The sequence below is a fragment of the Sinocyclocheilus rhinocerous genome, unplaced genomic scaffold (assembly GCF_001515625.1).
Source record: "Sinocyclocheilus rhinocerous isolate Xijiao unplaced genomic scaffold, SAMN03320098_v1.1 scaffold555, whole genome shotgun sequence".
NCBI lineage: Eukaryota > Metazoa > Chordata > Actinopteri > Cypriniformes > Cyprinidae > Sinocyclocheilus > Sinocyclocheilus rhinocerous.
The window spans coordinates 362,094-377,462 of record NW_015629527.1 but is presented as its reverse complement, the minus strand read 5'-3'; the positions used below and the strand labels follow the sequence as shown (position 1 = coordinate 377,462).

Here is a 15,369-nt window from a genome sequence, read left to right as displayed (position 1 = left end):
ATATATATATATATATATATATACACGTATAGTTTTTTAAAATGCAATATTCTACTACTTACAATGTAACATTTATGCTTTAATTTTCAAACGTGAAAGCATCAAGTTTTTATTTAGTCAGAGAAGCTCAGGGTGATGGAGATGAACCTTATCAGCAGCAGTGAGTCTGGTCCAGGGTTTGGCCGCGCGCCGGTCGTAATCCTGAGCTTCTGCCACCTCCACGTAATCGCTGAAGCGGATGAGAATCTTGGCCTCTCTGAGCTCCTCCACGGTGGGCCTCTGACTCAACTGAACACACACACAGAGAAACACACTCCTGAAGACGTTGCGTAACTCGCATCTAATGTGTGCCGTGACCCAGAATAGTTGGTTGCTATAGGAACAGAGTCCGGGAAAAGCCAAAAAAGCTCTGGTTTGGGGAAAATCTCCTGCTCTCACCTTCCTGGAGAGCCGTTTCTTCAGCTCGCGCTTCTCCTCCAGCTCCTCCTGCTCGTTCCGCGCTGAACACACAATCAGACACATTCACTCACAACATGAAGCTTTCCTCATCATACTCATACTGGAGTCTGTGAGACGTACGTTTGAGGATGTTCCTCTGCTCCAGCTCTTCTGCTGACGGTCTCTGGCTCAGACGACTGGAGACAGATGATTTAGATCATTTAAAAAGCACACAAACATCCTAACCTGATAATAAAGCAATTTAATCATAATTTAATCACTCAAAAAGACATAGCAACATTTTGCTGCTCAGTTTGCTTTCATTTCAAGAAGTATAGCTGTGTGTGTGTGTGAGTGTGAGTGTGTGAGTGTGTGTGTGTGAGAATGTGAGTGTGTGTGAGTGTGAGTGTGTGAGCGTGTGTGTGTGAGAGTGTGTGTGTGAGTGAGAGTGTGTGTGTGCGAGAGTGAGTGTGTACAATGCGTGTGGGTGTGTGAGTGAGAGTGTGTGTGTGTGTGTGTGTGTGTGTGTGTCTCCTCACCGGGTGAGTTTGGTGCCGATCTGCTGTCTGGACTCCAGCCGCTCCTGGTCGGTCATCATGGGTAGGATGTTTTTATCCTCCAGTTCTCTCTTCGACGGGCGATTGCTCAGTTTGATTGCCAGCGAATCTTTCCGTAAGATCCTTAAAGCAAGCGTACCTGCACACACACACACACACACACACACACACACAGATTAATTTCACATAAACACACACACGAGTCACATGCTGTATTTCCCGCCAGATCTCGTACTTGTAAACAGCGAGTCGTCATCATCCTCCTCTTCCTCGTCCTCTTCCTCGTGCGTGCTGAAGGTATGTGTGATGAGTGTGTGTGTGTTGGTTTGGTGCATTGAATCTCTGTTCTCCTTCTCCGCTTCCGTCTCCATCAGGACAGATGGCACCGCCTGCAGTACAGAGCTACACACACACACACACACACACACACAGTTATTTTAGTATTATTTATATACCATTATAGTTCTTATTAATATTTTGAATTAGCTTGTATTTTTATTTTTTCTGTTTTTACTTTAATTTCAGTTATATTTTAATGATTTTGTTAAGTGTTTGTTGTTTTTATTCGTTTTTTTTAAATTACTCTTTAGGTTATATTTATTTTTATTTCAGCTTTAGTTTAGTTTGTCATTTTATTTTTATTGTATTTTCAGTTTGTGCTTCAGTTCAGTTTTTAGTGCTTCAACTTAAACTACATGAAGAAATGTTGCCTTAGTTTTTAATAATATTTATATTTGATTTGATTTCAACTTCATTTTAATTAGATAATGAAGTATAACAAAAAATGTAAACTGAAATAAAATATAATAAAAACAAACAAAGCAACATTTCCCATTTTCATTTAATCTGAAGTACTACAATACCTAAAATATATAAACAAAACTAAAACAAAAATTGATAAAAAAAAACTATACAGACTAACAAAAACAACAACAAAATGACTTGAAGTTTTCCTAAGAAAAAAAAACAATATATTTCAAAATATTAACAAAAACTATAATAGCATATCAATGATACTAAAATAACACTGTGATAGGAGTAACCCTAACTATGAGCACTAGAAATAGTACTGAAACGTTCATATGAAAATTATTTCTTTAAAAATGGATCTAAACACACTGAAACTAGCTTTTTTTAATTCTACAAATGCAGACATATTTCTGTGAGGATTTGGTTATATTATTAAGTATTTATAATTAGTTACATAAAATAATAAAATAAGTTATATAAAATGTATAGTAAATAGAAGTATGGACAGTAATAGAATTTGAACAATACAAAAAATTTGAACTGAGATGATGTGCATAATGACAATTTGCAACACTGACACTGTTATTGAACTGAACTGAATCAACATTGAACTGAACTGAGCTGAAATTACACTACTATCTTCTGTAGAGCTGATTTAAAGCTAAAATTAATAATTGAAGAATTTTACAACATTAATAGTTATTTTCCTGTTTATTTACTTTGAAGTGGCTTTGACACAATCTGCATAATACAAAGCGCTACAGAAATAAATGTGACTTAACTTGATTGAATAAAACATAGAATAGAATAATAGAGTTTGTGTGTTTGTTTGTGTGTGTGTGTGTTTTAGCGCTGTCAAATTAGGGCAATAGAATATACGGTCTGTACAGTAGAAAAACTATTACGCCTATGGAGAGTCCCCACAAGGATAGCAAACCAGACGTGTGTGTGTGTGTATGTCCTCACCTCTCGAGTCTCTGCATGGTGAGCGCGAGTGTTTTGTTGAGTTCCTCTATGATGCGGCTGGGTGGATGCAGTGACAGTGGCAGTGTGGCGTACTGCTGCGAGTGTGTGTGTGTGAGTGTGTGTGTGTGTGTGTGCGAGCCCTGGGACGGCAGGCATTTGAGGGGAAACGAGGGCGCCGGCTCACAGATCATCACTTTCTTTGGAGGCAGAGGCGGCGACAGTCTGGCCAGTGTCTCTGAAGAGAAGAACAGGCAGAGTTTAGTTCTCTGCGCTGGTGTTCGTGGGAGACGGAGGAGCGGCGCAGGCCTCACCTGTCAGATGGTTGGGGATCCGGCTGTATGGCTTCGGCAGTAAGGCAGGAGGCTGCTTCAGCGACGACGGCCTCACGTGAGTGATGTCAGCGCTGTCGCTAGGCAACGGCGAGGGCTTCACAGAGGGCGGGGCTTGAGATGGCTTTGGGACGAGATCCGAGAGACACGCCGCAGTTTCTCCAGACGACTGGACCTCTGAGAACGACACTGCAGCACAGAGAGACAACGGGACAACTTTACTATTTAAAAAAAAAGAACAATAACTGAGCAGCAAATCAGCATATTAGAATGATTTCTGAAGGATCATGTGACACTGAAGACTGGAGTAATGCTGAAAATTATAATACATCTTATATATATATAATATATTCACAAAGAAAACAGCTATTTTTAATTTTAGTAGTATTTCACTGTTTTAATGTATTTTTAATCAAATAAATGCAGCCTTGGTGAAAATAAGATTCTTGACTAGTAGTGTATAAAAAAAGGTATATATATATAAACCCTAAACTTATTTTATTTCAGCTTCAGGTTTCTAGTTTAACTTGATGTACTAAAATAATTCAAATAAAACTGAAAAATAAATAAATAAAAGCAATATATAGCAATATATATATAAAATGTATGATAAAAATACATATAACAATGACAAAGACACAACGAAATTAAAAACGAATTCAAAATATTAATAAATTCATTAATAAATCATATTTATTAACCAAACCCCTTTGATCTAAAATATTTACTTCAAGTCCCCCTGAGATTTTAAATTAATATAAAGTGAAAAAATAAAATAATAAATAAAATGAAAATTTTTACCTTTTTTATACACTACTGGTCATAAAATGTTGTGTTTTGAAAGAGGTCTCTTCTGCTCAACAAGGCTGCATTTATTTGATTAAAAATACAGTAAAAACTGTGAAATATAAAAATTTTATGATAAATGTCTTTACTGCCACTTTTGATCAATTTAATGCATCCTTGATGAAAAAAAGTATTGATTTCTTTCTCCTTTCCCTTATAATATACATATACATCAGGGGCGATTCTTCCCAAGAGGCAAGGTCTCCTCAAAAAATTGGATGACAAAATAATCGATATCCAACAGTGACACCCGCAGGTAAAGAGCGGAGGCTTGCCTCCCTTCAGTCCATAGACTTACAACAGTGACCCCTTTTAGCGTGCCGTGACTTTTCTGGGTTGTGATTGAGAATGAATGGGGGAAAGTCACGTGAGAGGAGGCAATGCCTCCATCGCGCTATAAATGGATATGATCGGTTATGATTGAATGTGATTGGTTCGTGTGATAAATCCCGCCTCTTGTTTTCGTGCGAGCTCTCGGTCAGAATGAAGCAAATGATGGCGTTATTGACTAATTATAAAGTAAACAACTCTCCCGCTTAGATATCACTGCTATGTGTCACGTCAAAATAAAGCTTGAAATGGTCTGAAAGCGTGATGACTGCGTCAGTTTTTAATGAGCATTCAGTGTGATGAAATGAAAGATATATCTTCGTGTTTGTGGCAGTGTTTACAGAGCTTTTATGACGATGACCCGAAATAAGTTGACTATTAAAAAAGAACAGCTGAACATCAGTTCACAAATAAAAAATATTGGTAACATTTTACAATAAGGTGTCATTTAATGTGTTAACTAACATGAACAAACAATGAACATTTATTACAGTATTTATTCATCTTTGTTTACATTAGTTAATACAAATAGGGCCCTACTGTTGTTCAGTGTTAGTTCACAGTGCATAAACTAATGTTAACAAACACAACTTTTGATTTTAATAGTGCATTAGTAAACGTTGAAATTAATATAAACTAATTAATAAATGCTGTAGAAGTAGGCTATTGTTTATTCTTAGTTCATGTTAACTAAAGTAGTTAACTAATTTTAACTAATGAATCCTTATTGTTAATTATTATTTATTTAATAACTTAATTATTATTGTAAATTGTTTCCAAAATATTGTTCAAATTGTTAATGCCTTTAGTTATTATTTTGGAATAAATATAAAAATGCATAAAAACACTATGAAATGTATAATTTTAATTAAAAATATTACATAAAATAAAAAATAATATTAATAAAATACAAAATAGAATTATATTTGTTCTCTTTTTTATGTAATATTTATTTAACCAGTAAAATGTGACAACATTAAGTGTAACAGGGACATATATATATATATATATATACAGTATACATATAACATTGTAAAGTAAGATTACATATACATACATATATATATAGAGAGAGAGAGAGTTCTTTTTATTAACAAAAGAGCAGTAAATATTCAATTAATATCATTGAATATTTACTGCTCTTTTTTAATAAAAAGAACTCCCAAACCTTCAAGTGCATCTAGAATATTTTTTGAAACAAAACAGCAAAAATTACTCATTAACATATAACCACCCTCATTTGCATATCAACACCTACTCAGCATTCAGTACCTTGATCCCAATAAACATCAGTGTGAAATGTCTTAAAGGTACAGTATCAGAAATAGCTTTATGTAGAAGGTGAAAAATGATCAGTAGACACTAAACTACGGCAGTTTTTGGTGAGATTCTAAGTCAAACCGTGCAGAATATGAGAAGTGGACAGTGACGCACCTGTCGCTGTGACGCTGGTGTCTGCAGACTCTGACACTGGACTGATGACCGTCTGTCTGTCCAGATCACTCACACACATGCGGCCGCCGTCGACGCTGACCTCATCTACTGACACACAGATCGAGACGTTCACACTCACTTATTTCAATAAAGCGCGTTCAGTAGGGACGGGCGATATCTTATCGTTTGCAATAAGTTCCCTAAAAATTCTCCCCATGATAAGAATTAATCTTGCCGCGATAATAACGATAAAGTCTAGTTGTTGACATATTTCTGTGTGCGACCGTGCAGAGCGACATCGTAGAAGGCGGATGTGAAATTGAGGAAGAGTATAACGTTATTGCTAAAGGATGAGCTACTTCTACAATCTGGAACTGGTTTGGTTAGGGCTGTACAGTGCGACAAAAAATCGGTCTGAGCCTTGAATAAATGTAGTACAGTAGCACGTTTGTGCGATACAGTTTTGCATGTGTATGAGCCTGTTTAGCGACCGTGCAGAGCGACATCGTAGAAGGCGGATGTGAAATTGAGGAAGAGTATAACGTTATTGCTAAAGGATGAGCTACTTCTACAATCTGGAACTGGTTTGGTTAGGGCTGTACAGTGCGACAAAAAATCGGTCTGAGCCTTGAATAAATGTAGTACAGTAGCATGTGTGTGCGATACAGTTTTACATGTGTATGAGCCTGTTTACAAACCTGTTGTCCAACAAAGATACCATTTATTGACATGATTTTTCTCCAAATTAACTTAACATAGTCGAGAGTTTGAAATAACTTCTTTTTGTGACCAGACGTGGTTTCATATCACAGAATGCGGCAGAAATCATACTATTTTATAGTATTATATACAGTGATACAGGCTATGTCGAATACCATTGCATTATAAATATACTTTATCCTTATAAAAATACCCAGGATTCCTTAAAGAACACATTTAAACCATATATTGTCGCAATAGTATGTTTATAGTCAGTTTCCTCAGTTAAAAATTCTCTATTTGCGTTTTATTCAGGTACAGCGATAACTGGATACCTTTGTCCATATTAGGGATTTCCTGGAACGTCATCAGTACTATTACTTCTGCGATGCATATGTGAAGTTCGCATTCTGCGCAAGGGCGCCCTCTGGCTTCCAGTATGAATTAAACAGTCATTACATTAAGTGTGTACTCAGTAATGCTCAGAACACCCTATTTTGGGTAAAAATAGGAAAAATAATACTTTTCTCTAATGAAACAGGATGCACAAGATTCCCTGAATTATCGTTATTGAATCGTTATCGCAAATAAATACCAGAAGTTATCGTGATATATTTTTAAGCCCATATTGCCCATCCCTAACATTCAGTTCCTGTCTGCTTGAACGGATAAAGTAGAAAAGCTCTTTTCTTACCTTTCTCATACACTTCCTTCAGCACGCCTCTCTTGATGAGCTCTTCTCTGCTCTGACGCGTCGACATCTTCCTCTCCAGCACTGCCAATCATCAACGAAACTGCTTAGAAATGAAAACAGTGCGTCTGCGTCTGCAGGTGGATTGCTGTGCGTGTCTCGTACCTGCAGACGTCTGCTTGAACTTGTCGCTCTTTTTCTTTCTCCATTTCCACGGTTTGAAGAGTCGTCCCAGACTGGCCAGTTTGCTGCGTCTGCGGATCGGAGGCGTGTGCGTCCCGGGAACCAGCGAATCAGAGCGCATCGCCGCCAGACGCTCGGCACCCTCTGCTGAACACACAAAACACACACGGGACGTTTGTAAGCCTGTAAAGCCTGACATATGAAAATAAAAATTACCTAATTTTTAGAAATGGAACCGTTTACTGACACTTTAGGCAACATCTAAAACAAAAAGTTTGCATATGTGTTTTATGTTCTAGTACTTTCATGTTCGATAATGTTGTATGTAATGAGCTGCCTGTACTTTTTGTTATTTTACAGATTTTTTTTTTTTACAGTGTAGCACTTGCATATCATTGCTCTTTTGTTGATTTTGATTGCTTTCATTGTCCTCATTTGCTTTGGATAAAAGCGTCTGCTAAATGACTATTCAGCTCAATTTTATTCAGAGACTCAAACTGAACAAAAATATGCAAATTGGTGCGGATGATGATATTTATATGGACAAAAAGTGATGAAATTCTGATGCTTGTACTGCAAATCAATGAGATCTTTAAAACCGTATATCAGCTGCCGACATAAAATGATCTAAACATCAGTCGTCGCTCTATATCTCCAGTAATCTGTCTCAGTGAGATAAGATGTAAATGCTCCAAACATATAATGCAGTGATTGAGAGCTGAAGAAATAAAGGCTCCTCAGAAGATGTGAGATGTTCTGGAGGCTTGTGAAGATCATTCCTCCGCTGAGGAACAGTGAAAGTAAAGCTTCTGGAAACAAACGCTCCTCAAAAGATCCTGAGGATCAGATTTGAGACTCTAAAACATGATTGATGGAGAATCAAGTAAAGCCCAGCTGCTTCAGTCCAGTAAGTGTTCATCTGGAGATATTACTGCAGTTATTCTGACCTTTACTTGATCAAAACCAGTCGAGATTTGACAGCAGAAAGACACGTGAAGCGTTTCTACAATTACACTAAAACAGCTTTTACTGGATAAAAACTATCAATCAGACGACAGAAGACACGAGGGGATTGTGTGACAACAAAGTTTTGATGATTTAGAAGCCTTAGAAATATGGCTTTATATATAAATATATATACCCTATAGGGTTTATATAGGAATAGCAGATGTGTTTTATTGTGCTTTTTAAGAGTAAAACTCAACATCCACATTTATTGCGTGAAAACAGACCTCAAATGTTCATCAAAACATCTCGGACTGAATGAAAGAGAAACAACATGAGGGCAACTTTCACTCCTAGGTGAATTATTTCTTTAACAAACTAGTAAATCCAACAGAAAATGTAAACATTTCCAGAAGCTGCAATAAGAGGTACAGTAAAAAGTCAAGGTCTTGAATGAAACCTGATAAATCAGTCATAAATCGAGTAAATGAGCCAAAAGAATTTAAATGGCTTTGAAAGAGAAGAAACTAAGCATTAAAAATGTCATGGCAGAGACCAAATACCTTTAGGATCACGTAATTGGAAAAACTAACGCAACTTATTCAATAATCTTCAGGAGAAATGACTAAAACAGAATATTTTCGTGTCCTTTCCATTTTGTCTCAGATCACAAGTTTTCCGATCTTTTGTTTTTATTACTTTCTCCGTTTGGTAACTCAATAAAATAGGGCAAAGACATATATTAACATTCATTTTCTTAGATTAAGGAAATTCAGAAGGGGGAAGACGACTGTCACACGCATAAAGTGTAAATTTCTAATCCCATCTTCTCACCCCAGGAGAGTAATCTTCAGATATATTTCACAACACCACGCACATCTGCTCTCTAATAATCCACTATTCATTTCACAGAGTGACTAATACGGTCCCTTACTGAGTGTAAAGTGTGGAGAACGCGCTCACTACGAGTCCAAATGCTGTATTACATCAGCAGGAATTATATTTTGGACACTCGTTTCTGCATTTGAGTTTTTTTACTTGAAAATGATGGCAAGAAAATTAAAGGAAAAGTTACCCAAAAATGAAAATTTGCTGAAAAATTCCTCACCCTCAGGCTATCCAAAATGTAGATGAGTTTGTTTCTTCATCAGGTTTGGAGAAATGCAGCATTGCATCAGTGTCTCCGCAATGGATGCTCTGCAGTGAATGGGTGCCGTCAGAATGAGAGTCCAAACAGCTGATAAAAACATCACAATAATAACGCTATCAAAATCCAGCCACATATTTGTTTAGAGCTGTTTTGGCTTGTACACAGTGCAGATTTCTCTCCTGATTCAGACCAGACCACTTTTTCACTGGAGGAATCCTTTTTCTGGAGGATTATGAACTCGTCTATTATTCACTGTAAATTAATCTGTCTCATATTTTTACTTACAAAAACATCATAACTACACTTTAATGTAAAAGTAAAGTACATGTAATGTCTTAAATGAATATGATAAATAATTTAAATTTCTTAATTCCAAAACCCATACAGTATTTTACAGTGAATAAATATAATTTTTCCCTGTATATGGTCAGGTCATTTAACAGGGATTTACATTTTTACATTATTTTTCAATATTGCTACATTGTATACGACAGCAAGGTAACACTACAGTATCTACAGTAGTTGTTAACAGATTACTATTAGTGCAACAAAAAGTGCAATAAATGAACATTCTAAATTCTAAATATTAATAAGAAACATAAATAATCATAAATTTCCAGCCATTACTGAACAATACATTGCATAATACATTTTATTTGCTCGTATTTACATAATATTTTATATAAATATGTTATATTAGCAAAGTAAAACATCTATATTTTATATTTAGTGTCTGTTGTTGCCAGGGGGGATGGGAATTTCACATTCAGTTGACAAACTTCATTCAGTCACACAGAAGAGAGAACAGAGCTGGTCAGTCATCAGATAATAGGGTCAAACAAGCAATCAACAGTAGGGACGAAATCATAATGTTGTTGTGAATAGGTAGAGGGTAAAGAACAGAAATATAGCTAAATATATGAGGAATGCAGAAATGTTTATTTACCATAATTATCCAAAATCATGAGTGACCGTACGGTTGATATGTCTGTAAAAGGACATATCATATAGCAAATGGCTATATATATATATATAAACAAGATGTTTAAAACAATTTTTTGGTTATGAAGGTTATGAAATGTGCCCAAGACCTACTAATAAAGATTAAGGAATGTTTATTATTGGAAAAAGAACTGGAAAGTTCTCTGAATTTAAATCGAGATTTACCATGGACTGACAGGTCAACCGTACGGTAGATTTTATATAAAACATAAATAAAAAATGCTTGAGGATATAAGTCGCTGGGGTATATTTGTAGCAATAGCCAACAATATATTGTATGGGTCAAAATGATAGATTTCTCTTTTATGCCAAAAATCATTAGAATATTAATAAAGATCAGGTTCCTTGAAGATATTTTATAAATGTACTACCGTAAATATATCAAAACTTAATTTTTGATTAGTAATATGCATTGCTAAGAACTTCATTTGGACAACTTTAAAGATGATTTTCTCAATATTTAGATTTTTTTGCACCCTCAGATTCCAGATTTTCAAATAGTTGTATCTCAGACAAATATTGTCCTATCCTAACAAACCACACATCAATGGAAAGATTATTTATTCATCTTTCAGATGATGCATACATCTCAATTTAAAAAAATGGACCCTTATGACTGGTTTTGTGGTCCAGGGTCACATTTATTAGATGTCTACTAATAAGAATTTAAAGTAAAAAAAAATTTTTTCATTAGCTCCTTTTAGGGGTGAAAGTTAAAGGGTTAAGAATGAACTAGGCCAAGATTATACTTATTTATTTTTTTAAAGACTGTTTTATTCTCCAGCACCGTTAAGCGCGGCTCTCACTCACCGTCCCGGATGTCATTCCCGCGGCTGCAGTTACTGCAGATGTGCTTGATGTGACCGGAGATCACAAACGGCGTGTTGTTGTTACCGGGGGCGGTGGGCTGCCGCAGTTTGACCAGGTTAAAGGCTCTCCGTTTGCGCGGTTTCTCTGCGGACGACGACGACGATAACGATGAGGAAGATGACGCGTCCTCCCGTAACCGGGATGTGATCCAGGTCCCGTGCGCTCCGGTGAATGCGGGACCCGCCATAGGCGCAGCGGCGTTCCCGTGTCTATCGGTCACACCCCGGGATGGTGCGGATATCGAACGGAAGAGTGAGTTCATGAGCCTCACCGATCATCCCGAGCCGCGCGAACCGGGGGTTATATCACCGACGCCACGCGCAAAACGTTTGGCCCACCTGAGTATAACCGTGTGTGTGTGTATACACACACACACGCGCTGATGTGATCCACTTCGGTGATTTCTTTAATATATCGCGTCTTTAAACCCCTCGTTACCGTTAATTCCTTAGCAACGTTCGCGCAAATTCAAGTAACTGGCGCAGATTTGTTTATCGTAAGCGGACGGATGCGCCTCTCGGTAGCATCTCTTCAAATTCACCAACGTGACGCAATGCCGTGAAGTCCACGTAAAAATACGCGGACCGGAATCGACAGTTAACGGGAGCAAATTCGCCGATCCTACTACTGTGAGAGCTTGTCTTATGAATATTAATGATATTCGTCCCTCAGGCCCATCCGATTGGAGGTTGTTGTTAAGTGGGCTACAATGTTGAAGACTTGGCTCATAAATATTAATGACGTAACTTGACCCGGCCCACTTGATTGGAAGGCGCTGTTAAGCGATACCATGCTGAAGGTTACGCTCATAAATATTAATGAGGCAGTCACGTTCGGCCAGTAGGATTTTAACAGAAAATTTTTATTTTTATTTTTATTTTTGTTTTTAACAATATTTATTTACATTTTATCTTTTCTTATAACATATTTTTGGTTATCAAGTAGCGTGAGCACGAAGCCTTCACCATAATATTATTTTCGCTGGCCACACGGTCCAGATCCAGACCGGATCTACCGAGAAACCCCGCCTACGTCCCCGTATTTCGAACGCTGTCGCACCGCTCGAGGCTGCGGTTACAGAAACCTGGACTAAAATAAATATAATACCGGTAACCATTTTCCCAAACACCGTCTGTGTCCAAACCTATTGCTTCTTTATTATCTGTAGGGCATAGAAAAGTATGTAGATTTAACATATATCCGTATATATCTTCATAAAATCCTACTATAATTAGCGTGTAGATATTTAATAGACAGGTTATGTTATCTTCTGACAAATTATTTAACTGTTTAGTCGCCACAGATTCTGCCCTTTAAAAGTACCAACTGGTAACAATATAGTAGGCCTATTGTTGCAGTAACATGATTACTACACCAGTCTTTACTGATTGATATACAATAATATCAACATTGTACTCCAAGGTAGCCTACATAGGGCAAAAAAAATAAAATAAACATGCATATATATTTTCAAATGTATTTCAGAATGTACAAAAAGGGCAAACATGTATTTGCTAACATATGTTACAAAATATAACTTGAAACACATTTTAGCAAGTATATTTTTGCCAATTTTTTGAAATATATTCTAAAAATGAAAATATTTTTAAATGCATTAAAATATGTATGTTTTAATCCAAGGAAAAAATTCATTTACACGTGTCACATTTGAAGAAAAACTTGTCTATAATACGTGTGAACACAACATATTTGAATAAAAATCTTACTTTACAATGTTCTAATATATATATATATATATATATATATATACACAATATGTAAAAAATGAAATGTTATTAAATCAAAATCTAGTTTTCTTGCCCCTGAAATTGATTGTGAATTTTGCTATATGAAAGTTGAAACTAAATATATTTCCAATTTCAAAAATGTATTTCATTCAGCTTCACTGTTAACAACATATATTTAGCTTTTTTTGTATTATTTTTTGGCCAGAAAAAAAAAAAATATATATATATATATTTGGCATATGGCAATGCTATGGTACTTGATTTAACCCTAAAAAAAAATGAGCAGAATGCTTTAAAAACTGCTAATAAAGAGAAATATTGGGTTAAACGCACAGCATCACAATCTGTCTCTATTTTAAGATCTGTTGATTTTGCGGTTGCTTCACTAAACTGGCCTCAGAACAGCTGCGGCTCTGAGGAACATGTGCAGATGAAATATTATCCAGGATAAACCGAACCATGACTCATATGCTGGAAAGAATATTCTTTCTCATGCTTTCTATCCTAAAATCTCCAGCAGATGGCAATCTCTGGCGCTAATTCTGTGTGTGTTTGTGAGAAAATGAACCCCCACATGACTGATTGTGGCATGTGTGACTTTAATCATATGTTAGTGAGTGTGTGTGTGTGAGAGAGTGTGTGTGTGTGTGAGAGAGAGTGTGTGTGTGTGTGTGTGAGAGAGAGTGTGTGTGAAAGAGAGAGTGTGTGTGTGTGTGTGTTTACACATTTACACATTGTAGTAAAGGAACGAAGGGTGAGTGGGCCGTCGGGCCACGCACATTCGTGTCACCAAGCATGCATTTATTTTCCTGCCTGGGTGTTTCATATGTGTTGCTGGATTTATTTACATGTGTGGGCCTCATACATGTTTCATGTCCTGCCTGTGCACAGCAGTCATGTGTGTGTGTCAGGATTGTCAGGTGTCAGCCCTTGGGGTGACCGTCCTTCTCTGGCTTACAGAACCTCACTGTGAGTGTATTGGGCAATCGGGGAGCTATCCATGTCTCTCCCATTGGTGGATCTCGAACACGAGATGATGAAAGAGAACAATAGGTTACTGTCCCGGTTCTCTGAAACATCGAGTGGAGAGATACACCAGCTTTGCCCCGCTTGCCGCACGAGAAGCGAATATACTTGCTGGAGAATAGCGTCGCGTGCGGGCCTTATATGCTCTCAGGTAAGGGGGTGGGGCCTTACCTGGCATTGGCTGCGCGCTTCTGTCTGTCTAGCCAGACTTGGTGCAATTGGATGCTTCTGCAGAGGTCAGGTACGGATGCCCTTCCCATAGGTGGATCTCTCCACTCGATGTTTCAGAGAACCGGGGTTACGACAGTAACCTATTGTTACTCTACAGTCATGGCCAAAAGTGTTGGCAGTGACATAAAGTGTGTGTGTGTGTGTGTGTGAGAGTATAAGATGAGTGTGTGTTGTGTCTGGTCTCAGTGAAATACTCTCACAGCATATTGATCTATCAGCTCATTCAACCACAAGAACAACACAGCAAAATATACTAGTAACACTTTATTTTACCTGAAACTAAAAACATTTTTAATTGAAATAAAGCTGAAATAAATTAAAATATTAGATGAAAAACTTCAACTTCAGAAACTACAACTACTAAAACTAAAACTGAAATAAAAATACATAAAGCTAAATAGAATAGATTTTTATATTTTTGGTTTAACTGAAATGTAAGTTTGATTAATTTTAATAGTTTTAGTTAACAATAGCAGCACTGTCAACAAATCATAGAAATATTAAAAAGTAAGTAAATAAATAAATACAAATAAAATGGCAAGCACACAACAAAATTACCTAAACCTAAACTAAAATTAAATGATAAAATTAAAACTGAAATTAAATTGAAAATACTACAGTATAATAAACGTAAAATATTTATTAAAATAAATAATAAAAGTTCATTCAAAATAATTGAACACGTCCATGATTTAATGACCAGTGCTGTTATTCACTGAAACTATTAAAAGTAATTTTGGTTAAAGTGAAATAAAGCTGAAATAAAAAATAATATTAGATGAAAAACTTACATTTAAATTTTGAAATTGAAATGTCGCCTCGGCAACTAAAATAAGTTAAAATTGAAGTGCTAAAATTACTAAAACTAAAACTGAAATCAAAATTAGCTGTATTCAAACAATAGCTGAATATTATTTTAACTTAATTTACATTCAACTGAACTCAAACTCACTCTCTCTCACACACACACACAAACACTCACACACTCAAACACACACAAACACTCACACTCAAACTCAAACACACATACACAAACACTCACTGACTCGCACACACACACACTCACTCACACACACACACGCACTCACACAAACACAAACACTCACTCTCACACTCAAACTCACTCTCACACACACACACGCACTCACACAAACACACAAACACTCACTCTCAC

The 15,369-nt window shown here is 36.5% G+C and overlaps 1 protein-coding gene across 5 annotated transcripts in view; it reads right to left on the bottom strand.

Annotated features, from left to right (window-relative positions):
• Positions 1-74: 74 nt before the first annotated feature.
• Positions 75-15,369, bottom strand: part of LOC107739173 (phosphatase and actin regulator 1-like) — a 17,909-nt gene continuing 2,614 nt past the window's right edge. Inside the window, exons 1-12 of one of the 5 annotated variants that reach the window (XM_016551194.1) lie at positions 11,561-11,800; positions 11,131-11,390; positions 7,206-7,370; positions 7,044-7,124; positions 5,651-5,755; positions 3,023-3,229; positions 2,712-2,946; positions 1,231-1,397; positions 978-1,134; positions 580-635; positions 439-500; positions 76-288 (exon numbers count right to left, since the gene is read on the bottom strand). In XM_016551194.1, the coding sequence (XP_016406680.1) occupies positions 118-288; positions 439-500; positions 580-635; positions 978-1,134; positions 1,231-1,397; positions 2,712-2,946; positions 3,023-3,229; positions 5,651-5,755; positions 7,044-7,124; positions 7,206-7,370; positions 11,131-11,377 (1,653 nt within the window). In that variant the 5' untranslated portion in view covers positions 11,378-11,390; positions 11,561-11,800 and the 3' untranslated portion in view covers positions 76-117. Of the gene's footprint in view, positions 289-438; positions 501-579; positions 636-977; positions 1,135-1,230; positions 1,398-2,711; positions 2,947-3,022; positions 3,230-5,650; positions 5,756-7,043; positions 7,125-7,205; positions 7,371-11,130; positions 11,801-15,369 lie in introns of those variants that run through there. The other 4 variants (XM_016551192.1, XM_016551193.1, XM_016551197.1 and 1 more) reach the window with 4 other exon arrangements.